The sequence below is a fragment of the Pituophis catenifer genome, unplaced genomic scaffold (genome assembly GCF_029215685.1).
Source record: "Pituophis catenifer annectens isolate HBS135680 unplaced genomic scaffold, rPitCat1.0.hap2 SCAF_2, whole genome shotgun sequence".
Lineage (NCBI taxonomy): Eukaryota > Metazoa > Chordata > Lepidosauria > Squamata > Colubridae > Pituophis > Pituophis catenifer.
Window position 1 is genome coordinate 72,108,841 of NW_027256882.1, and position 23,571 is coordinate 72,132,411.

Here is a 23,571-nt window from a genome sequence, read left to right on the forward strand (position 1 = left end):
TGAAAAATTATTTTTAAAAAACTTACTTTCATATGTGTTTCACAGACAGCATCCAGTGCCAAAACAAATTTCAACTAAGGCCAAGTTCAGAAATATGCCAGATTTCACCCTGCTAATACAATGGACACTCCAAGGAGAGTATCAATACAACTCTGTTAGAATATATAAATACATGAGGTTCCCAAAATGTGTAACTGTTCTAGCATTAGAAAGTATACAAAGCTGTTTCGGATCCCAGGCTTGTTAGACTGGGGATATATGACAAAGCAAACGAGATCTTAGAGCCCAATTACAAATGCGCTGACTTAATTTGGTAGTAAGAATACCCTTGTCCCAGCACAATACTTGCCACTTACTGCTGGCTCATGAGGAGATAAGATACAGACATTCAACAAGACCAACCTAACACACAACCTGAAAAAAGTCTGCAAGAAAAGGTCCCTCCATTTTTCTGCCTTGAGCCTTACCGGGAAAGGCTGCATAACATTGCCTCATGCCACAATCCAAATGCATCATGGACAGCTAGAAAATAAGATTAGCATCACAGCAATGGGAACAGAAGAACCGTAAAAATAACCATAGAAATTTCTCTTCTCTCTGATTACAAAGATACAAAAATGTATAAAACCCTTCCCGCACCCATGTCTTGCAGCCATCCCACCCTGTCGTGTTTGCACGGAGTACAGAAAAAAAAAAAAAGGAAGATTTCAGTTGGTCCAGTTTGGAGATGCTATTAATGGTGAGTAGCTCCCCTCCTTCCCATTAGGGTGTCCCTTTGAATGGGGAGAGGGGCCCTGTAGCACCCAGACACCTTTCTTCCACAGTCCGGTGAGTCCATCGTGCTGATTCTCATCCCACCAAATTCTCCACCACCGAATGCTGGAGGAGAGCTTTCACAAAGCTTCCCTTCTTTCTTTCTTGTAGGCCCTCTGAGGGATCCTGGTCCTCTGCTGGAAGTGCCTGGTCCTGCAGTGCCTCTTGGTTCTTCTCACAACAGCTGGGCCCCTCAGGAATGACCCTCACTTCTTGTTAATCTTCTCAGGGAGGAAAAAAAACAAAAGGTATAACTGAGACAGCCACTTCTCTTGAGGAAGTAAAAAAAAAAATCAACACTGCATTCAAAATGAGCCACCCCTCCACTCCCACAGAAACCCAATGTGGTGACAAACATGGCGGGAAGATAATAAACAGAACTAAAGAAGAATTAAATAAGCATGCTGTGGGAACATAACCCGGGCCACTCATTCTTCTTCAAACCACATGTCAAAATAAGACAAAAGCATGACATTGTGCATTGTCAATGTGGCTTGAACTACAGTCAAATGGGCTGAAATGCACAATAGCCTCATACAATAGGGAACATAAACTGAACACCTAAGAATGGCCAGAGGTTTTTCTTATCTCGTGGTCAGCTGGAAGGACAGCCTCTCTCCAATCACATCTACCATTCCATCAGGCAGGGGAGGCATGCTCTGGGTCCTATCTGCCAGGGACCATTGCCTAGCAGGGTCAGGAAAGAAGGACTTTTCTACTACGGCATTCCCCCCCTCCCCAGAAAATCATCCTCCAAGGCATCCAATTGACCCTAGCCTTGCTGACTTTCCATAAGCTCTGAAAATTGTGTTTTGCCACCAGGCATGAGGATCTGGGAATGAGGGAGATAAACCTGGTTGCATTGCTGGTTATTGTTAGAATAGCTCAGCTATGAATTTTGCTGCATGGTTTTTATTGTTCTTCAGTCATTATTTTTACATTATTTTGGTGGTGTTTTATTATTTTGGTGTTTTGTTTCGTAATTCTTTCTGAGCCACCCAGAACCATATATTGAAGATAGACAGCTTTGGTAGTCATTGAGTTACAACCATAATTGGGATCAGAATTGTGATTGCTAATTGATGGGACATAAAATGAGACATCATGTGACCACATTACTTAGCAATCACTTAGCAAGTGGAATCCAATTTTATTGATCATTAGCTGAGATCTGTCCTCAATCCAAGCCATTTCAGGCTTGGGTCTTCCCAGCCCCAAGACCCAATAAGGTAAGGGATTGCCTTCCCTCCAACTCCCCCCACCCACCAACTTCTTCCCCAAAGTGCCGTTTTGGCTGCTCTGCATCCTGTCTTGCCCAGTCCCAGCCACCATTGCCACCCTGCATTCTAAAAAATGGGGGCAGCCAACTCACTGCAGGCAACTTGTCACAGCCAACTTGCCATGACCAACTCATCACAGCCAACTCACTGTGGGACCATGGCCAGCTCGCTGCAGGACAACTCGCAGCAGGACAATTTAGCAATTCAATTTAATTATTTAAAAACATTTTAATTTTTGTCATTCACATTTCATTCTGTCCCTCCTTTTACGTCCTTTCTTTAATGATTCTATCCCACCATTTTTTTTATATTAGTGTAACTCTTTTCCTACAGAAAATTGTCCCGTGGTGGGTTGACCATGATTTGTTTTCCCATGGTATGTTGGCCATGGCAAGTTGGCTGTGGCAAATTGTCATAGACCCCTGCCAGGCTGGGTATGTCTTGTCAGGGGCAACAAGATGGCAAAGCTGAGCTGGGGCAATGGGACACAGAGTGGCAGGGGGTTAAAAGGGCATTGATGGGGGGGAAGATAGGTGGGTGGGTGGGAGTTGTGGCACCCCTGTGGACATAAGAGTGGGCAGGTTGCCAAGTGCCCACATTTTGATTGCTTGGACATATGGGTGCTAAAATGGCTGTAACGTCAGGCACAGGTTGTAATTCCCTTCAGGACTGTCATGAATGAATGGTTGTAAGTACAGGACTACCTGTAAACTGAATGAATGAATAAATAAATGACCAAGTATTCAAGCTGCTTTTAGTTAATTTACATCCATAAACATAAACAGGTAGGTCTCAGAATTCTCCCAGGGCATTTTCTAAGGATGAACAATCTATTTAAATTTATCAGTGAGATTTACTATCAATGTGTATGCTGGATTCCTTTCTAGTATTTGTTGTTGCCAACTACTTTTGGCATATGTCTATGGCGATTTTCAGTCATCCATGTCATGACTGTCCCAAAGGTGCTTTTTTCAAGAGGCCATTGGACTTTCTGCTTTTTTTTTAGGACGTTTTGCTTCTCATCCAAGAAGCGTCTTCAGCTCTGACTGAATCCTTGCATTCCCCACCATCCCATCACAGCTGAAGACGCTTCTTGGATGAGAAGCAAAACGTCCTCAAAGAAAAAGCAGAAAGTCCAATTGCCTCTTGAAAAAAGCACCTCTGGGACTACTTTTGGCATAGCTATATTAGTTTGAGGGCATTTAAAAATGTGGCTATAGATCACAGGAAGTTAATTGAGGTTTTATGGACCAGCCAGTGGCGTTATTGAGCATCTTTCATTGTGTCAGGTCACAAAGCCTTGCAGTCAAAGCAAGAAGGAACCAGGAGCTGACATGCTAGACAGTGCTCAGCAACAAGATAGAGACACATGTGGATTTAGGGATCCACATAGAGATGAAAGGACATCTAGTAATGTCCCAACTATGAATCCCCTGAATGGGTCTCTAGGAACTGTAGTTAGTGGTGCTGGAGCTTAGCATTTCACTAATTATAATTTGCAATATTCTTTGGAGGAAGTTATGACAGATATAATGAATTATAAACAGTTGACATTTACACTGCACAGTTTGCTGACTGCTACTGGTGACTGCAGATTGAAAATTCCCACCAGCAACTAATTTTTTGTTTCTTTGTTTTTATTCTGTTTATGTCATATTATAGACATTGGCATTGGCCACCAAATTATATCATTTTCAGAAGGACCCCCCCAAAGGGAAACTTGGCAGTACCCATGCCATTCTCTGCTTATCTCTCCCCAGGGTGTAAATGACATTACATTATGATGTAGTAGCATTATTTTAGTATGTTCTGGAGGGAGTAATTAGATTGTATCCATAAAGTGGAACACTACAGACATAGTGGCAGCAAAGAAAAAAAAAAGCATTGCTGCTATGCACTCCTTTGCATAATTTTGCAGCAAGCATCTGAGGAACCATCTCACCCCAATAGAACTAATCTATCTCACTCGCACTGGTGAAAGAGGCCTGTTATGGACCTCTTGTACTAAGGAATTCCATTGGACAGGGCCAAGGAAAACAGACTTTTCCACAGTGGCCCTGACCTTGTGGAACACTGTATCATCGGAGGTGAGAATTGCTTCTACCCTTTTGGCCTTCTGGAAGGGAATTAAAACTTGGTTTGGGTGGTTGTCTTGGGATCCCGAAGGCAGTGCTTTCTGCTGAAGGGGATTTTTGGGTAAGAAGACCTCTTCCCTGTAGTGTCTCTTGCTTCTGATTTTTTGCATAGTTTTAAAATTCTAAATTGCTTTTCTATTTATCTTTTCATGATCTGTAAGATGCCCTTATTGGGGAGATGGATGGCATATAAATTTAATAAATACATAAATAAATTTATTAGATCTTGTGCTGAAAGCTTCCCAGCAAGAACTTTCAGTCAATCCTGGTTTGTGTTAGACCGCTTCAGATCATGGTGAACTTCAATTATGATCGGCATACTGAATACAGGACACACACAGAGAGAGACCTATGATAAAACCAAAGACCTTGAAATGCAATTACCTTTGCAAGTCCTACAGCCAGAAAATTAAGCTTCTTCTAATTCAGCATGTCTGTTCTTCTACAGGAAGGTTTACATTTCTAAACATACTCATTTTACTTGGGTAGTCAGTAGAGGGGAAACACTTACTCAGAATCTGGTGACAGCTCGGAAATACTGTGGGATGTTGCAGACCGAGGTGGTGAAGTGCACGGCATGGAAGGTGTAGAAGATGCCTGTGCCACAGAAGGGGTGGGGGTGGTCTGTGGGCCTGAGGGGGTACTGGATGACTGCACTGACGACAAAGCTGAAGAGTTAAAAGAGGCTAGGATAGAAGAAAGGATGTCTAATTGCTCTGTGGAAGGGTGACGGCTAGGGATTGCTTCTAGATTTTCTCTAGAAGTTGGTCTTCTGGAGAGAAGTTCAAGATTTTCTCTAGATGGTTGCTGCCTAGAAAGAGGCTCAATATTTTCCCAAGGAGCCTGCCTGCCAGGCACTATGTCCAGATGCTCTCTTGAAGTATGCCTAGCTGATGTTAGTTGGTCCCTTGAAGGTTGCCCTCTAAAAAGCAGATCCAACTGTTCTCGAGAAGTATCTCGGGCTGGCAAGGTGTCCATTCGATCTCTAGAGGCCTGCCTAAGCGGCATTGTATTAAGCCATTCTCTAGAGATTTCTCTTACTGCCCCACCACAGTCTAGCTGTTCTCGTGACCCAAATCTACAGGGTAAAGAATCCAGATGGTCTCTAGATGTCTGCCTTCTGGGTAGAGTGTTCCTGTGATCTCTTGGATCATGTTCAGTAGCTATTTCACCTATTTTTTCTCTGGACCCATGCCTGCTGGGTATGCTTGCAAGGTGTTCTCTAGATCCATGTTGATCGAGGATTGTGTCCAGGTGTTCCCTTGACCCAGGCCTGTTCATAAGGGCATCCAATTGCTCCCGGGACCTGTGCCTGCTTGCCATATTTTCTAGGCATTCTCCAGAGGTGTTTCGGCTCAGTTGATCTCTAGACATCTGCCTTCTCATTAGCAGATCAAGCTGCTCCCGGGATGAGTAACGACTTGCTGGCTGTGAGAGGCTGCCTGTTCCTGAATAGATTCTGCCATAAGAAGCAGCCGGGACTGCCCTGTGACCCAAGGTGGAGGTTTTATACCAGGAAAGATCATTGGTCATTCTGCCCACAGATGACAGGCCTTGCAAAGTTGGAGGGTACTGGAGCCGATTCTTCAGGATGCCTACATAACAGAGTAGAAGCAAGTGAGAAGTCTAAGGCCCTCTCCTCTTGGAATTATTTCCAGGTTTTTTGTATTGATGTGATACACATCCCTACAACAATTCTTTCTCTCCCATTTCTGTAACAACACTCTTTTCCTCCTTATTCTGGATCAACTTTAGTCTGAAATGCATACATGTTTTTCAGTGATGTATTCCTCTTCCTCTTCCTCTCCCTCCTCCTCTTCTCTCTCTCTCTTTGGAAATCCTTGTCATCACTGTCAGTCCCAATCACTTTTTCTGACTCTTGTTATCAGGCTCTACCTTGTTTGGAATAGCAATAGCACTTAGACTTATATACCGCTTCATAGAGCTTTTACAGCCCTCTCTAAGCAGTTTACAGAGTCAGCATATTGCTCCCAATAATCTGGGTCCTCATTTTACCCACCTTGGAAGGATGGAAGGCTGAGTCAACTTTGAGCTTGGTGAGATTTGAATTGCCAAATTGCAGGCAGCCGCCAGGCAGCAGAAGTAGCCTGCACTCTAACTGCACTCTAACCACTGCACCACCATAACTCATAGTTGTCTTTTCCCAAACTGTTTGTTTCTCTTGTCTATTCAAACCCTTATTTAAGACCTCCTGCTTTAACAGCATTTTTAAAAGATGATTCAAACCAATATCTATTCCTTTGCTTCTCTTCCTTAAAAAAACAAAGGTGAGGAGGAAGGAAGGGAAAGGAAAGGATTCCTTGTGGATTTTACTTTGCAAGTCATTTCTGACTATAGGGGGTGGCACTCGTCTCCCACTGAAGGTGAAAAGGAAAAAAACAATAAATTCACCCTGATTTCTTCCTGCTACCTGATCAACAAATGACTATTGCTGTTTTGCTTTAATATCTCAACAAACATAAAACCATTCGGCCATTTTATATGCAAAAACAAGATTTTTTAAAAAAATCAGAGCGAACATTTATTAAGGAAGGAAGGAAGGAAGGAAGGAAGGAAGGAAGGAAGGAAGGAAGGAAGGAAGGAAGGAGCAGTAGCATGATGATTCAGATTCTAGATTCTAGCACCTTGACGTAAGAAGCAAGACAAAGGAAAAAAACCTTGGTGCCTATTTCCATATCTGAGAAAATGTTGTTCTGGAGCTTCAAGCTATAAGGAAAAGTGTTTTTCACAATGATGCAGTTCAGAATTAAAGCTCACATAGCAACTGGTAACTTTATCCATTTCTGGGGTGGGGGTGGGGGTGTACTAGCATGTACTTTCCCTTCCGTATTAGTAAACTGATGTGCCAGTGGACCTGAAGAACTGGTGTTCTGCATCTATGGGCCTCTGAGAAGGGGGATTTCTGAGCATTGTTCTGCAAGACCCCAAGTGACTACAGATAGTCCTTATTTAGTGACTGCTTTGTTTATTGACCAGTTATGACAGTGATGAAAAAGTAACTTTTCAACCGATCCTCATACTTCTTCACAGTTCTTTGAAGAAAAGCTGAAATAAGATTATAAATATAGTCATGGTTTTACTTAGCAACAATTTTGGTTAATGACTGAATTGTCGATCCCGACTGTGATCACTAAATGAGGACTACCTATAGCATAGCAATCTATTTGTTGTATGAATGCTGTTTTCAGCCACTCCTTCTGCGTACATACACACTTGAAGCAATGATTCCAAATGTGGAGACACAAAACAACACTCTCTGGAACCTCTGGTGCCAGAGTTTGAACATATTCACCTGCACATTGTTATATGCTACCAAATGTAAATAAACAATGGTGTGCCAAATAATTGTTTTGGAAGCACCACTTCCATGCTGGGGTGGGTGAGGAGATCCTGTCTCTGCTGTCTTGTTTTCCTAGGCCTGGCTGTGTTTCCTGGATGTCAGGGAAGAGCCAGAAGTAGTTTCAAGTTCCAACTGAGTTGTCTTATGACACCTATGGTATTTGCTGTGAGAGGGACATTTGTCTCCTATGTTGTTGCTTTCCTCCCTTTGTTTAGTTCTGGAGGATACTTTCTTCTCACAGACCTTCTTTGCAGGGAGATTGGTAAGAGGAAGGGAATGGCTTTATAGCCATGGTGAGACAGATAGTGGGGCTAGGGTGGACATCAGTGAAGCTGATGAGTAAAGAACTTGTGGAAAATGGAAGATTGTCAGAAGGGAGAGAAACTTCAGGGACAAGCACCTTAAGAGAGAAGCTTGTAAATTTTGATGCAAATCATGGCTTGGATCCCTGACTATTTATCATTTCCTCCCTTTGCTTTCTATACCCTCATTGCTGCCTGCTCCACAAATGGGGGAAAGACTGCTGATGACACGAAACCTTGTCAGTGTTTACCTGGTCCAACGGCTCATGGGATATCATGCATTACCTGGAGAAATTGGTGGGGGTTCTGCATTCCAAGAATAGTAACTTGTTACTCTGTTGATGAATGACTGATAGTTGTTATTGAGCTGTATTGTATAGACAGGTTCCTTGCCCACACATTTACAGCCGGCACACCTGCAGTGATGGTCACTGCTTCAAAATGATAGGCATGATCAGGTGACTGAGTGGCCACTCCTTTTTATCTGAAAGTGACTGCCTACCTCAGTCATGCATGATCAGGAGCCTGAGTGGCGTAAGAGGCTAATGCCTCCTAAGGCAGCATTTAACATCCAGCTGCCTGCAATTACTGCGAGTTCAATTCTCACCAGGCTCAAGGTCGACTCAGCCTTCCATCCTTTCTAAGGTGGGTAAATTGATGACCCAGTTTGTGGGGGCAATAAGCTGACTTTGTATAAATATACAAAAGTATGAAGGCTATTGCTTAACGCATTGTAAGCCGCCCTGAGTCTCCGGAGAAGGGCGGCATATAAATCAAATTAAAAAAAAATTATCCTGCAAACAGCCGTGTAAAATAGGTTAGTCTAAGAGAGAGTAACCCCAAATTAATTGTAGGCTGATTGTGCTTTAAGTCATCTCACCTTTTCTCTGCCGTTGGGTCTGAGTGAGAGAGTTCTCATCCCCACTGGTTAAAGCCAAGTCTGGCTGGTTATTGTTGGCTGTATCCTTATTAACATCAAATCCAAGCTTCCTCTCTGAGCCCCATTTCTGAAGAGAACAGGGGTGTACCTCACATTCTCCCAGTGCTGGCCAATAGGACATCAGATCATTACCATCAACATCTAGGGAAGAACATTGCAGATGTACAGAGGGAGAGTACAGGACATCTCATAAATTAACATAACACTTTGCCATAGTATATTCTCACTCTTGAGTTGATCAAGTTGTTTTCAATGGGTGGAATGAAATTATTAGGACCGTAGCATGCTAGCATATTATGCTTCAGAATTACTAATTGCCCAACTGTATATTTCACACTTATATTACAAATAATATACTGGACATCTCCTTGAGAAGATCACAACCTTTTTTTGCAAATTTCTATAAAGTTTTTATGAATTCTATATGCAAAGGAGCCATAACTTAATCAAGTTTATTTGAATACATACTTATATTTTGCCTTGCAATAAAATGGAGTTCAGGAAAATCCGCTTATGAAAAATATACGTATTTATTTTTAACTAATTTCCAATATATTTTATATATTTAATAATATACCCTTAGTCAATGTTGAGAAAGTCATCATTCTTTCTGCTTCTCATGTGATGTTTTGCAAAATGGCCCCACAATGTTAAAAGGAGCACCAAACAGAGAGCTTTGCTTCATCATAAATGTCAGGAGTGATACATTCTAGTGTTGCTCTAGACCAGGGGTGTCAAACTCGATTTCATTGAGTGATTAAAAAAAGACAAAGAAGTAAATGTGATCTTGAATTATGAATTCCAAAATTTTGGAACCTATCAAAGCATGAAGAAGTTTGCATTTATTGTACTTGTGTTGCAGCAGTTAAAAAAGATGTTTGCTCCAATGGAATACCTATTTACATCTTCTATATATGAGCTTGCTTCCTATCAATGCTCTGGGAAATACAGTCAATGGGATTCCATTTGGCTGAGATTTGATTGGCTGTTAAAGACTTGATTTTATTATACTATTTACTTAATAGTCTTAACACACATTATCTTTTCATTTTATTTTTTGTTCTTCCTTTGCTTTTTGCTCTGCATTTTTGTTTTCCGATTTATCATAAATATACTGTGTTACTGCTTTCCTTTTCTTAATAGATGAAAAACAAATAAACACATAATTATACATATATGTATGTTTGTGTATATTGTTGTTATTGTAAAATATAGAGATTAAAATGTAAAAGCCTCATACAACACAACAAAGTGAAATCCAGATGAACAAAACGCAGCTCCTGAGCTCATATACCATGCTATGTCTAAACAGGTTGATTGCGACAAGAAGCTAAGGCAAGAGGTGAATTCCCTCTTCAATTCCCACAATCAAGTGAACCTTGACCTTCCTACTCTGATGTTAGCTATGCTATCATGTTGTGTCAACCCAGCCCCTGGCCATCCTGAGCCCTGCTCCCTCCCACCCACCCCAAATCCCCCATGACTCAGCATGTTCTCTTAGTCCTGGGACTTGCCTTTGGGTGCAGTGTCGCTAGGGTTGGTAAGGAGCCTCTCACTGTGGGCTGCCCTTTTGAACGGGCGCTGGAATCTGCCCCGGAGATGCACATTTTCCTCACTCTCTGAAGAGGGAATTGAGAGGCTGCGTTCTTCATCTAGGGAGAGGTCACTGTCGGAATCAGAGTCTTGATCTGGATAAGATAGGGGATATTTGAAGAGGGGGAAGAAGAGTAAGGAGGAACAGCTTCCCAGGATATGAATCACCCAAAAGTTAAATAGCTTGCAAAATGGAAAGGGTGGGTTGACTTTATAATCTACATTATAATCAACATTCAAAATCACAAAGCATGTCATCAGTCACAATGATGTCAGGTCAAGTCAGTGTGCCCACAAGATATTTCAGTAAGAAAGACCTAGTTAGGCATAATAAACCTGTCCTTCCTTAAGAAAACCTGCGGATACTCACAGTCTTTGGTATCAGAAATATTTGATAGTCAGCATCAGTGATATTTCTTGTCAAGTTGGGACCTCTGCTTTAGATCCTGGAGCGAGAGCCCTCTCTTTTATACCCATTAGAAGCTACCCTTACCTGGACCTGCATCACGATGGAACATGGCTACGTCAAGGTCAGTGGGGCCAGCATGGTTGAGCAAATTGTGATCCAGAGCCGAGCCTTGATGTGCTATCATGTTCTCTCTGAAACTCAAAACACAGAACGTACATAGATCCACTGAGAGCTGGCAAAACCTAAAGTCCCAGGCACTTCTGAGAAGTTTCAGAGCCAGAATCTATTCTAAGCCCTAGTTGGGCCTTAGATAAATACTGTTCAAAAGCAGCAGCTACCATTCCATCAGAACAGGGAAGGCTAGTGTGAGGAAACAACAGTAATCTTACCTCTGCTGCATAACAGCAAAGGAAGCTGATTTGTAGCACACTACCTATAGTTCTATTGTTTTTCATGAATTGGCACTGCAATGTGTCACCAGTTGGTGACTTGCTCCCTTCCTCCTTCTGAACTCCCATCCTGCCCCTCTTGGGGAGGGTGGAGGTCAGGCGTGAAATCCAGCAGTTTCTGACAGGTTCTTGAGAACCGGTAGCGGAAATTTTGAGTAGTTTGGAGAACCAGCAAATATCACTTCTGGCTGGCCCCAGTGTGGGGTGGGAATGGAGTTTTTGCAATATCCTTCTCCCAGGAGTGGGGTGGGAATGGAGATTTTGCAATATCCTTCCCCTGCCATACCCACCAAGCCACACCATGCCCACCAAGCCACGCCCACCGAACTGGTAGTAAATTTTTTTGAATTTCACCACTGGTGGAGGTAGGCAGACAATTAAGCCATATTTTAAGTACATATGTATCATCTTTTAGTTTACATTATAAAAACACAGGGCATATCATAATACCACTCACACAAATCCTATTGGTAGAACAATCATATCTGTGTCAGTTTTCAAATGACCATGAATAAAAAGATTTTCAGTATATGGTTCAATGTGCTTTCTTTCTGGAGAGAGATGTCGATGGAGATTGCCAGTCATCCAGGTTGTCCCAAAGGTGCTTGAAGAGAGGGAATTCCAAAGAAAGGGCTCTTTTCTTGATTGAAATCAAGTCAAAGTCAAAGGATGTAGAGCACGTGACATCGTTTGGAGAGCCAAATTCTCCAACTTAGTGGTTAGAAAGATCAATAAAGGAGCTGGTAAAGCATTCTCCTGCATTCCAATCCTAAATTGTTTAGGGATTCATAAGTAAATGTCAAATATGTAAATGTGACATATTTGTAAAAATGGATTATAGATGTGATGATTGATTTATAAGGGGGATTTGACATAATCATGGTCATAAAGCTACCTATGGTTACAGAAGAGTAAATTGGCTTGCTACCTTCAGGGGCTACCTGACATTTTGTATAAATTGATGAGAAACGACAGCAGGAAAAGACTGCCCCTCTGCTTATTAGCTTCCAAAGCCATCTGCCTGGTTAATGCAGGGAAATGAGATGGCTCCGATAAGCTCATATTTATTATCTTTTAAAGAGTGAAAATATATGTGAATGGGGTGGGGTGGGGTGGGGTCGAGAACTTTTTTAAAACCATTGGGTCAGAATCACAAGGTTTGCTTCTTTGTACAATTCATCTCCCTCTGTCAACATCCATTTTGTATACCTACTGTTAGGATATGGTTTGAGCCTAACTATGTTGTACAGGCAATATAAATGTACTGTTACTTTAAGCTGTAACTGTATTATGTGGCTTTAATGCTGAGTCATGCTGTAATCACATAATTACTGGTTGTGAGAATATTTAAGCAAAGCTTCTGTAACGTGTTCAGTTGCTGCTATGATCTGCTGTTGATGATGAAGCTGCAATGATGAAGCTGCCGTTGTGTATGAAGATGATGAGATGATGAAGCTGTGATGATAAGCTACCATTGAGAGGAGTTGCTATCTGTAATCATTGTTTGATGGATCTGCAACCATCGTGGTTTGAACCAGAGTGAGTTTGTTATTCTAACCAACTACTGTTTGTTGAGTAAGAAGATTCTGTAACTACTGGACTGATTTACTGGCAAAGACTTGGAATTTGTTTAAAGACTATGAGACTGTTTTTCTACTATAAAGTAAGCTTTTGATAAACCAGTTTGCTTATCTCTTATTCATTGCTCTCAGCAATGTTTCTCTGTGCAATCTACTCTGCTGGTTGGTAACACAACAACAATAACCTTAACACCTACTATGCCTCAATGAAACTCTAGCTGAGTATATATTGGGGAATGGAGGGAAGAACCATCAATAGAGCTCGTAATGATGGTATTACTGCATTATTATCTAAGTGGCTTTCAAACACTTGCTCACATGCAAAACACAATATTTAAGGCCCAGGAATCTGCTATGGACCCTAGAAGAAATGGTACTCTTACTAAGCCACAGTTAATTCTCCTTAGATAAATTTATTTATTTACTTATTAAAACTTATCCCACCTTTCCGTAGGAAAAAAAACCCCGTGCCAAATCATGCATTCAGACATGCCTTGGAGAAGCTTCCTACCTGAGGTAGCCCCGCTGGCTAGAATGAGTACGGCCTGAGCGCACACTGCTAACAGATGAGATTGTGGAGGCTCCCAGGGTGATACGAATGAGCCCGCTCTCCTCAAACAGGGCTGTGTTGTTGTAGGCATTGTGGCCCTGACATGGAAGAAGAACATAGGAAAGTGACAAGAGGCATCTATTTGACTGTCTGTATATTAAGATGACAACCTGCCTTGAGCACCAGCTTCAATAGTAGGAAGAAGGCCTGAGTCGCTCAGGAATATCAAAGCACTGGCCTATAGTAATCAAGTGAATAGATAGAATAAAGTGTGAAGAATAAATAGTAATCAAGTGAATAAATAAGGCACTGCTTAAGGACTCATTAGGGGAAAGGTCTATTTGAATGGGGAGACGTGCAACAAATGAATCTCTTTTTATCTCCACCCAGTCCATACCTGGCCACTTCTGGGAGCTTCTTCGCCTTTCTTGGCCAGGCAGGCCCCTTTCCAGGCTTCTAGGAACTCCTTGTTCAGTGCACAGAATAGAATCAGTGTTGCCAAACCCTGCAGAGAAAAAGAGAGAGAACCACTCAGGATCATGGGAAATACTTCCAGACACTAGCCTCCACTGGATTAGTAAACAAGTATGCTTCTTGTCTATGGAGATTCTCAATCATCAGGTCAGGGTTGTCCCAAAGGTGCTTTTTTCAAGAGCCTTCTTGGATGAGAAGCAAAATGTGTTCAAAGAAAAACCAGAAAGTCCAGTTGCCTCTTGGAAAACCACCTTTGGGACAAGTATACTTCTCCCCACCTCTAAATAGATTTCTTTAGATAGGAAAAGATTCAGGAAATACATGGGAGAAGAAGACTTGATTGATTTTTTTTGTTTAGTTTACTTTATTGTATTACTTTATTGTCATTGCACCTCATACAACGAAATTAAATGCCATCTCCAGTGTATATTATAACTATAAAAAATAAATATAGAATCCTTCACATTCTATACAATTCAACTAATAGTGGGTTTCAAAACCCGGTTTGCTCATGCATGCGCGGAAGCATCCGGGTGGGTGGGCAGTGTCTCCCGCCGCCACCGCTACCAGTTCGCTTGATCCAGGGCGAACTGGTAGCAACCCACCATGAATTGAACTGAAAACCCGATATTGCATTAATATTGCACTATTGTAAATAAAATAGTGGTCACCCTAAACCACTAACATAAAGCATCCAGATCAGATTGCCTATATCACCAGGCACAGGGCCATGTATACTCATGGCAGTCATTCTCCAGGGTCTCAGGCCAGGATTTAAATTTAGCTCAGCCTTCCAGCCAATACCATTCATGAGATACAGAGGTGGATTAACAAAACTGATCATCTAGCATCCTATTGTATGAATGTAACAATCAAAATATTCTTCCCTATTATATAACCCACATATAGGAATAAGAAAACTCTAGCCCTCCAAGGGTTGTTGAACTCAATGCTCAGCAACTAAAGGTGAGCATAGATAACGGTAAGAAAAGCTGAAATTTGTAATTAGGCAGTTTCCAGAGGTTATCTTCCCATCCCCATGTGTTTAAGCTGTGTTATTCTTAAATTCTGTAGCAAAAAGAAATGTAATGATTTATTTTCCACTAGAGGGAGAAATTGGTTTATTTATGAACAATAAAAAACCCAGAACAGAAGCATCTTAATCTCCTGTATGTCTGTAGCACTCAGTAGAGTCAAAGAAAGTCTTAGTAAATTAGCAAATGAACAGTACTGAAAGAAATTGACAGCCGGTTACCATCAAGTAACTTACTGTAAACTCAATGTTTACACTAATAAAAGCATAAAATGCATGCTAAAATAACAAAGTAAATAAAAAAAGCTAATGCAACAAATAAAAGTGCAATAAAAATGCAGATGGGTGCAAATAATGGCATGCCTCGATCCCCAAATGTCCTCTGAAATACTTTGGTTTTGAATGATTTTGGGAATGTCGACAGAGAGGGTGCTAATGTAGTTTCAAGAGGGAAGGTATTCAGAATATGGGGACTGCACCTGCAAAGCATTGCCTCATTTATCTCAGGAAACTGGAGGACTTTTCTAGGGTACATATAAGAGGTGTATAAGTCACCTCTATGGGGAGAAACCATATCAGGTTTTATAGATTAAACTCTTTGAGCTATACCAGAAATATACTGGCAACCAATGCAGTGACTTTTCAGTACAGTATAGGTGTTATATGATTAGGGTGACTCCTGTCTAGCAACGTACAAGCCATTGCATTTTGGACCAATTGGAGTTTGGAGTGAACTTCAAAGGTAGCCCTCATGTAGAATGTAGTGTTGTAATCCAGCTAGTGGTGTTAAGTGCATAAATCACTGTTGCCGGGGCTTCCCCTGGTGCAGCAGTTGAAGTTGGAAGAAGTCCTTTTGACCACAGCTTCCCACCTGCCTGTTTAGCAATAGCCCTGAATGCAGGATGAAACCCAAGTTATGGACTCTCTTTTTCATAAATGGAAGTTATAACTGGAACTGACAGAGAAATCCTTCTACATGACCAAAAGCTCTGCCTTGCTTCATCCCCATCAGTATTCAGATATAAAGTCAAGATTTCCAGAGCATTTCCAGCATTTTATGGGATGAAGATGTAACGCTGTGTATCATCAGTGTGCTGATTATGTCTTGCCCTAAATTAATAGATGATCCCTCCCAGCAATCTCATATAGATGCTAAACAGGAGAAGAAAGAGCCCACATGTGAACATCCCTTGGGCTGATCTTTCTTTGCTACCAGCTGGATTTTTTTTTAATTAAATAAATTTTTATTTGTTTAAAAGTAAAACAAAACAGAATTAGTGACAACAAAACATACAGAACAAAACATGTAAACAAGATTTCAAATATACATTTTGTCAAATATATATTGTCAAATAAACAACAGTAATGTATGTTCTTATTTGTTATTTCTTAAATAACAAATCTTCCTTGTTTGATCTTACTCATATATCTATCTTTATGAATCATTATTAATTTATGTTAGTGATTTATGTTCCTGTTTCTGTAACTCCAATTACTCCCTATTCTTTTTTCCTTTTTCTATTTTTCAACCAGGTATACCACTATCCCCATACTAGATAATAATCATGTTCCTCTTTATCTTGTAATTCTTTTGTAAGTCTGTCCATTTCTGCACATTCCATAATCTTATTAATTACTCTATCTTCTGTTGGTGTGTCACTACTCTTCCAATTTTGTGCAAAAATTATTCGTGCTGCTGTTATTATATGGATGATTAAATATTTTATTTCCTTTTCATATTGTCCATTTATTATACCTAGAAGAAAGGTTTCCGGTCTCATTTCTAATCTTGGTTGTGTGATTTCTTCTACTTGTGTTCTAATCATTTGCCAGTATTGTTTTGTTTTTGGACAGGTCCACCACATGTGGTAATAAGTTCCTTTATAAAATTTACATTTCCAGAAAGTTGGAGAAGTGTTGGGGAACATTCTTGCCAATCTGGCTGGAGGGAGGTGCCACCTATAGAACATTTTGTACATGTTTTCTTTATATGGTACAGACATTGTTAATTTATAATTTATTGTCCATAATTTTTCCCAATTGTTTATTTGAATATTGTAGCTGAAATTCTTTGCCCAAATTATAATATTTTCTTTGACCACTTCTTCTTCTAATTTGTATTCTCGTAAATAATTATAAACTTTTTTTTATCAATTTATCTTGTGATCCTTGTAAAATTCTATCTAATTCATATTGACCATTTTGGAATCCAAATTCAGCTAAATCTTTCTTATATTTTGATTTTATTTGTAGATATGGCCACCAGTCAATATCCATACCCATCTCCTTCAATTCTTCTCTTATTCTTAGTTCCCCTTGGTTGTTTATATAAATCTTTATATGTTCTCATTTTGGTGATGTCCATGTTCAGCTACCAGCTGGAATTCTATCCTCTCAGGAAGTTGTGGACCTATTGAAGTACAGTGCCCCCAGCTCCAATGTTTCACGGGATATTATGGTTGACAGTATGCACTCCCTCAAACCAGAACCCAACAAATATAATCAACTACACTGACCAATGTCATATCTACCTCTGGCTTGAGTTTGAATCTGGACTGATCCAGTCCAAATAATCTGCTTCTTCAAGAGTGTTCTATATCTGGCTTCTCACTAAGAGCAGGTTGGAGATCAGACCAGAATTGTCCAAAATTGGTGGATCCTCGGAGTGAGGGTACCACCCACACATTCAAGGAAGATGGCAAAGCATCATCCCTCAAAGAGTGTTGGCCACTTTGGGGGTCCCACCCATTACATTCCTTCCCACCCATTACATTCCTCCATGATACCTTAAAGGAGCCATGAGAACATGAATCAAGTTTTTCAGTGGCAGACATAACAATTAGAAACCACCCTCTTCATTTCATTATTCTTCATAGGCTGAAATGAATTTCAGACAAATTGCAACACCAGATGCTGTCAATGAAGAATTGCTAATAAGTGAATGAGAGCAATTTTATTGCCACAGTATAGTCTCAGTGACCTGGCTACAGCTCTTTCTAGCCGTCCTTCCCCAATAGGGAATGGGCAACCCTAAACAAGGCCACTGAATGCAACCCACTGATGCAATAAAAATGGAGAAGCATCTGCATTTTACCTTTCCTATTGTCAGGGTGCAAGTTCAAGCATGAATTCATACCCACATTCAGTCACATTCACATTTCATTTTCCCCCTGCTGGCTTCTGCTATTTCATCTCTTAGAGATTCTCCATTATGACTGTTACTTTTTAAAAAGATATATAGATTTTATTCTTCCCTTCCTCTTCACTTAATCCTCAATTGCTCTTTCTAATGATAATTAAATACAGTATATTCAGCATTTTTATTTCCAATTGATAGACTATCATCCTTCATCATTCCATTTGCTATGTGATTGGTGCTTGTTGTCTAATGATACTTATGAAACTAAAAATTAATAAATATTGTACTCTTTGCTGTCTTCTGCAAATATCCAGCTCAGTTTGCAAAGTGGTCATACTGTACATCATTAGCACAGAAAACTGGAGCAATCAGCCTAGCTCAGTACAGAAGACCACCCATGAAAACATGCAGGGAGATTTGCAGACACAGTGCCTTGGACCCAGGAATATTTCAATATCTTTAGCATAAGTGAAGGAGAAATGTTTCTCAGACAGCAGCTTCAAGGTTTGTCTGGAGAACTGCTGAGGATTCGTGAGCTCTGCAGGATAGTTGCCAGCAGAACAGAGACACCTTCCTCTCTTGATGGCTTCATAGTTTTCACCCAATCATCAACCTAGTCCAGAGAGTTACCTGAAGACTGCAGAGGATAGTGTAGAGGTAGTGGAAAGCCAGGACACTGTTGTTGATAGCCAAAAGACCAAAGAGCCAAGCAGTGCTAATAACTAGAAGCAGAACGAAGGAGCTTCGCATCGTCATGCTGGAGACAGACAGAGAGAAAGAACCCCCCAGAGAGGCAGACATGGAAGTTAGAATATGTGGTTAAACTACAGGTTGAGACACTGTTGCAGAAAGATCAGTAGCGTTAGCCCACTCATCATAGTTCAGACATGGACCCATAAAACACACCAGGAAATGGCTCCAACATACGTGGCTCAAGCAATAAGCGAGCAGTGTTAAGACTCACAGTTCCTGCCTCCAGCAACATCATTTTTTGAAGAGGCAGAGGACATCTGGAAGACTGGAAAGCAGAATTTCTCAAGACTGACAGCAGGCAAAGTGTTTTATATTTTTAATTAGAAGAGGAAAAAACACTTAAGGAGAAGGTGAACTTTGATGAACAAATGTTTGCAACAAAGGTTAAGCTGCAGAGCAAGTTTTTGCCTTAGCAGATAATTGTAATGACTGTAGTTAATACTCACAGCACAGCTTTCTTCTTGGCTTCCTTTTGTCCTGGTGAGCACAGCATCTTTGCCACCAGAAGAAACATAACCCCATTCATCTGGAAACAAACTCAGTGATTAGTGACAGTAGCTTTGGCACTAAGCAAAACAGATCGCTCACCAACTTTATCCTCCCTATGCCATTCTCCTCCAGACATACTTTCCTTGGCAGGATAACTAACTAGCTGGTGTAGCTAACATGATCAGACCCTGAATACAAGCCTTCTTGCACTAATTCCTTTCTAGAATTGTGATAGACCCCAAAAAGTGCAGAAAGCACAACAGAGGAGTCCCCCAGTCCTCCCAAAAGATTCATTAGTGCTAGTCTCCAGGAGTAGCATGAGAGAGATATTAAAAGGAAAATAAAGACTAAGTGGTAGAAAGTTGAAAAAAAAAGAGCATGGTGTAAAAGCCCACGTAGTCATGGCAAAGAATGGAAGCCCGGGGATGGCAAATCAGGGAGCAGATATGCTGAGAATGGAAAAGGAAGGGCTTCAACCTAGCATCCTGGCTAAGCAACTGGACACACTTGCATGGCTCCAACTATTCAGGAGTTTTGCAGAACAGATTAATATAAATCAGTTACGAGAAGTACTTACCAGAACGACAAGAGCTATGGGCCCTGCAAAACTCCAAATCAGTTTGTCATGGATGGAAATCCAGCAGAAATCTGGGTTCCCGTAGCCTTCTGGATCCAAACCAACTGATAATCCTGAATAACAACAACAAAAAAAGATAAATTCTATACTAAATTCTATACAATTTACATGCCCCTGATCAAGGTATGTTGCCTCTGGAAATGCCCCCCCCCTGGATTTTCTTGGTTCTGATGAAGAAAAAGCTGGAATGTTGCAAGCAGAACTATCTACAACTCTTGCTTAAGATTTCATTTATCTGCATAGATACTGAGATACGGTTCCTAATCACCTCATAAAAGTAAACTGGATCTTGAACTGTGAAAGTTGAGAATACAATAAAGAGTCTTTACATATTTTAAGGACTGGCAATCAATAAAATGTAATTTGGGAATGACGGATTATATGCGGTTTCTCCTAAATTTGGATAGCTTTCCAGCTGCAACATCTCTCTCTCTCTCTCTCTCTCTCTCTCTCTCTCTCTCTCTCTCTCTCTCTCTCTCTCTCTCTCTCCTTCTCTTTCTCTCTCTCTCTCCTTCTCTCTCCTGCCCTCTCTCTCTCCGCCCCCCCTCTCTCTCACACACACTACAACTGGTGTCATCTTCAACCAACCATGCTGGCTGGGAGGATAATTAGGAGGGCAGTCGAATATATCTTGACAACAGAAGCAGGTCAGGAGACCACAGCTTTACACACTATGCAGGTTTAACATATCTACTGAAGGACCTATACTGCCTTTCTGAATCAACCTTTTCCAATCCAATGTTGGGACTGTAGCTACCAATTTTCCAGAACAGGATTTTGAGGATTACTAGATGAGCTGTGGCCTGTGACTCATTGTTTTAGATATATTTCCTTACCGAATTTCTCAATAACCTTCAACAATGGCAGAGCTTCTAATGCACTTGAAAAGTTCTTAAAAATTCAGTTGAAAGTAAGCCCATGTTGAACTGTAAAGCACAGTCATTGACCATAAAACAGGAAATATTTTGTATTAAGTCATAACATGCTTTACCATAATCTTATGTCATAAAACATTTCATAAAATTTGCCAAACTTCAATTCCATAGGATTCATGGGTCCTGGATTTTGCACACATTCTGTATGTTAACCATTTTGAGTTATCTTGGTTAAAAAAAAATTGCTCTGTGATGCACCGTTTCACCAAGTTAAAGGTTACAGACACAGGAGCTTTAGTAGCATAGAGATCTGTGGAGTATGCTAGAGAAACTCTTTTGTTTTAAGCACATCTGTACTTACCAGTGATTATGGCAGGGACTCCCCAGCCAATGGCATAATAGAACCTCATAGCTCCATAGTTAATGTTGCGAGCTTCAGTCTGCATGCGGTAAATATGAAGGCCTTGCACAAAGAGCCAAGCGAAAGTAGAGAGAAAGAAGTAGTGCAGCAGGATAGCGATCACAGTGCAGAGGAACTGAAAAAATAAAATCAACACCATCCAAACAAAGTCCTCTACAAATTATGCTTCTAGATGACTAATTTGTTCTGGAATTAATATTGCAAAAACACTTTTCTTAAATTCTTCTTTAAGTTTGGGGAGGGGCTCTGTCAGATTGCAGTGCCACATTCCCTCTGATCTAAATTGTTTCATTGACATGATTACACTGGTTCACAGAGTGTGATGTTTAGTACTGACATCTACAAGAGGAGAATCAGGAGCAAGAGTCATTTCTTGCTAAAGTATACATTTGCTAAAATAATAAACAAGTAAGTAAAATGATCAGACGTGTATCATGATTTACATCCTTGTGTCAAACAACAAACTGCAAGTACATAATCACAACATTTATGCATTATATCACCATGAACATTATATTTTGGACATCACCACAGCTAGCTGCAGAGACTGCTGGATACTGAATGAGGGTTTCAAAATATCCAATAAAATGAATGTTTAATAAGTTTATATCCACAATTTGGGGAATGTGTTGATAGATTTATATACCATGTTTCTCAGAGAATAAGACTGAGTCTTATTTCCTTTTAGACTTGAAAATAAGCACTTGGGCTTATTTTTGAGTTGGTCTTACTTTTTTTGAGGTGCAGCAGGCCAGACTCGGTGAGCTTGATGTGCCATGGATGCACCATTGCCTCCATTCCGAACCTTCAGCATTCGGAATGGAGGCTTTTGGCGAACTGGAGGAAAATGGGGAGAGGTTTTTTTCCTGCCTGTCATCCATTCCTCAAGCTCAGCACAGACTGAGGGAAGGATGGCAAGCAGGAAACCCCCCCTCCCCATTTTCCTCCCGTTTGCCAAAAGCCTCCTGCATGCCTCCCAAAAACAGGGAAAAAGCAAAGCAGCTGGCCACAGGGCTGCCAGCTTTTGGGAAGTGGCCCCCAAGCCCACACCGCCATTTGTGCTGGCCACGCCCATCCCCCCAGGCTTATTTTCAGGGTAAGGATAATATTAGGCCCACCTACCCAAAAATTACGGTTGGGCTTATTATTGGGGTGGGTCATGTTTTCGGAGAAACATGGTAGATATTTGAATATATGAGCAATTTGTCCAGTCCCAAACTCACTAATTTTATAACCCCAATTTCCTACTTTTCAAGTTCTGGGAGATGAGGTCTTCTTAGGCCTATTGTTTTCCATCTAATGAAGCTCCTATTTGCTTCCTAAGATGTTACCCACCAGGGCTCTTGCTTCTCTTCTTTGTTCCATCTCACCTGATTTTCAGTGCGATTAATACCGAAGAGGAACAGTAACTCAGAGAAGAAGAGAGTGACAGAAATGTTGCAATGGATTCCCCGAGTATTGGACTTGAGACCTTTCAGGCATATCAGAAAGAAGAAGGTCAGCAGTAGACATAGAAGAGAAATAGATGTCAAGGAATAAGTCACAATGGCCAGCGTCTCCAAGTCACCTTCCAGTTGCTGTAAGAAAAAAACCAAGCACAAGAGGAAAAAATCAGGTAGCTTGTTGGCATCATAGATGTCTATTACACCAACATCTTAAAATCATTATTCCTTCACAATGAAGAAAACAGTCCATCAAACTCATTAAAAATAAAGCTTTGTATTAAAAGGTAATGCTTCTTTCAAGTCAAGTTTGACTAATAGTAAGTTTGTGAACACCTCCATGTTGTTTTTTTGGCAATGATGTAGCAGTGGTTTGTTACTGTCTTCTCACAAGGGGTGTCTTTTTGACTTATCAGTCTAGCTTTTAATCTTGATGTTTCCTGGTAGCTTCTCACCCAAGAATTAATTAGGCTTGAACTAGTTCAGGGAAAGGACCTAGGAAAGGCCAGGCAGGTGCTGCCACCTGCTGAGGCATAAATCCATATACATATTTTGTTTAAAATATTTCTATCTCTAATTTCTGCCTGATAACAACTCTGCAAATGAAAAATACATATGTATCACATAGCATGATAAATGGTGATGGTTGCAGCAAGAAGAACAAAAGTTTTTTAGAATTTAGAATAAAAGAGTTGGAAGGGACCTTGGAGGTCTTCTACTCCAATCCCCTGCTTAGACAGGAAACCCTACACCACTTCAGACAAATGGTTATCTAATCTCTTCTTAAAAACTTCCAGTGTTGGAGCATTTACAACTTCTGGAGGCAAGTTTTTCCACTGATTAATTGTTCTAACTGTCAGGAAATTCTTCCTTAGTTCTTAATTAATTTCCACCCA

At 40.7% G+C, this 23,571-nt stretch overlaps 1 protein-coding gene across 1 annotated transcript in view; it reads right to left on the reverse strand.

The window, feature by feature from the left end:
* Positions 1-1,006: 1,006 nt before the first annotated feature.
* The window catches only part of CELSR3 (cadherin EGF LAG seven-pass G-type receptor 3), a 109,514-nt gene continuing 86,949 nt past the window's right edge, over positions 1,007-23,571 (reverse strand). Inside the window, exons 25-36 of the mRNA XM_070933621.1 lie at positions 22,604-22,810; positions 21,174-21,348; positions 19,878-19,990; positions 19,258-19,337; positions 18,689-18,815; positions 13,810-13,917; positions 13,374-13,510; positions 10,918-11,024; positions 10,346-10,519; positions 8,772-8,972; positions 4,740-5,823; positions 1,007-1,034 (exon numbers count right to left, since the gene is read on the reverse strand). Of these exons, the coding sequence (XP_070789722.1) occupies positions 1,007-1,034; positions 4,740-5,823; positions 8,772-8,972; positions 10,346-10,519; positions 10,918-11,024; positions 13,374-13,510; positions 13,810-13,917; positions 18,689-18,815; positions 19,258-19,337; positions 19,878-19,990; positions 21,174-21,348; positions 22,604-22,810 (2,541 nt within the window). The remainder of the gene's footprint in view (positions 1,035-4,739; positions 5,824-8,771; positions 8,973-10,345; positions 10,520-10,917; positions 11,025-13,373; positions 13,511-13,809; positions 13,918-18,688; positions 18,816-19,257; positions 19,338-19,877; positions 19,991-21,173; positions 21,349-22,603; positions 22,811-23,571) is intronic.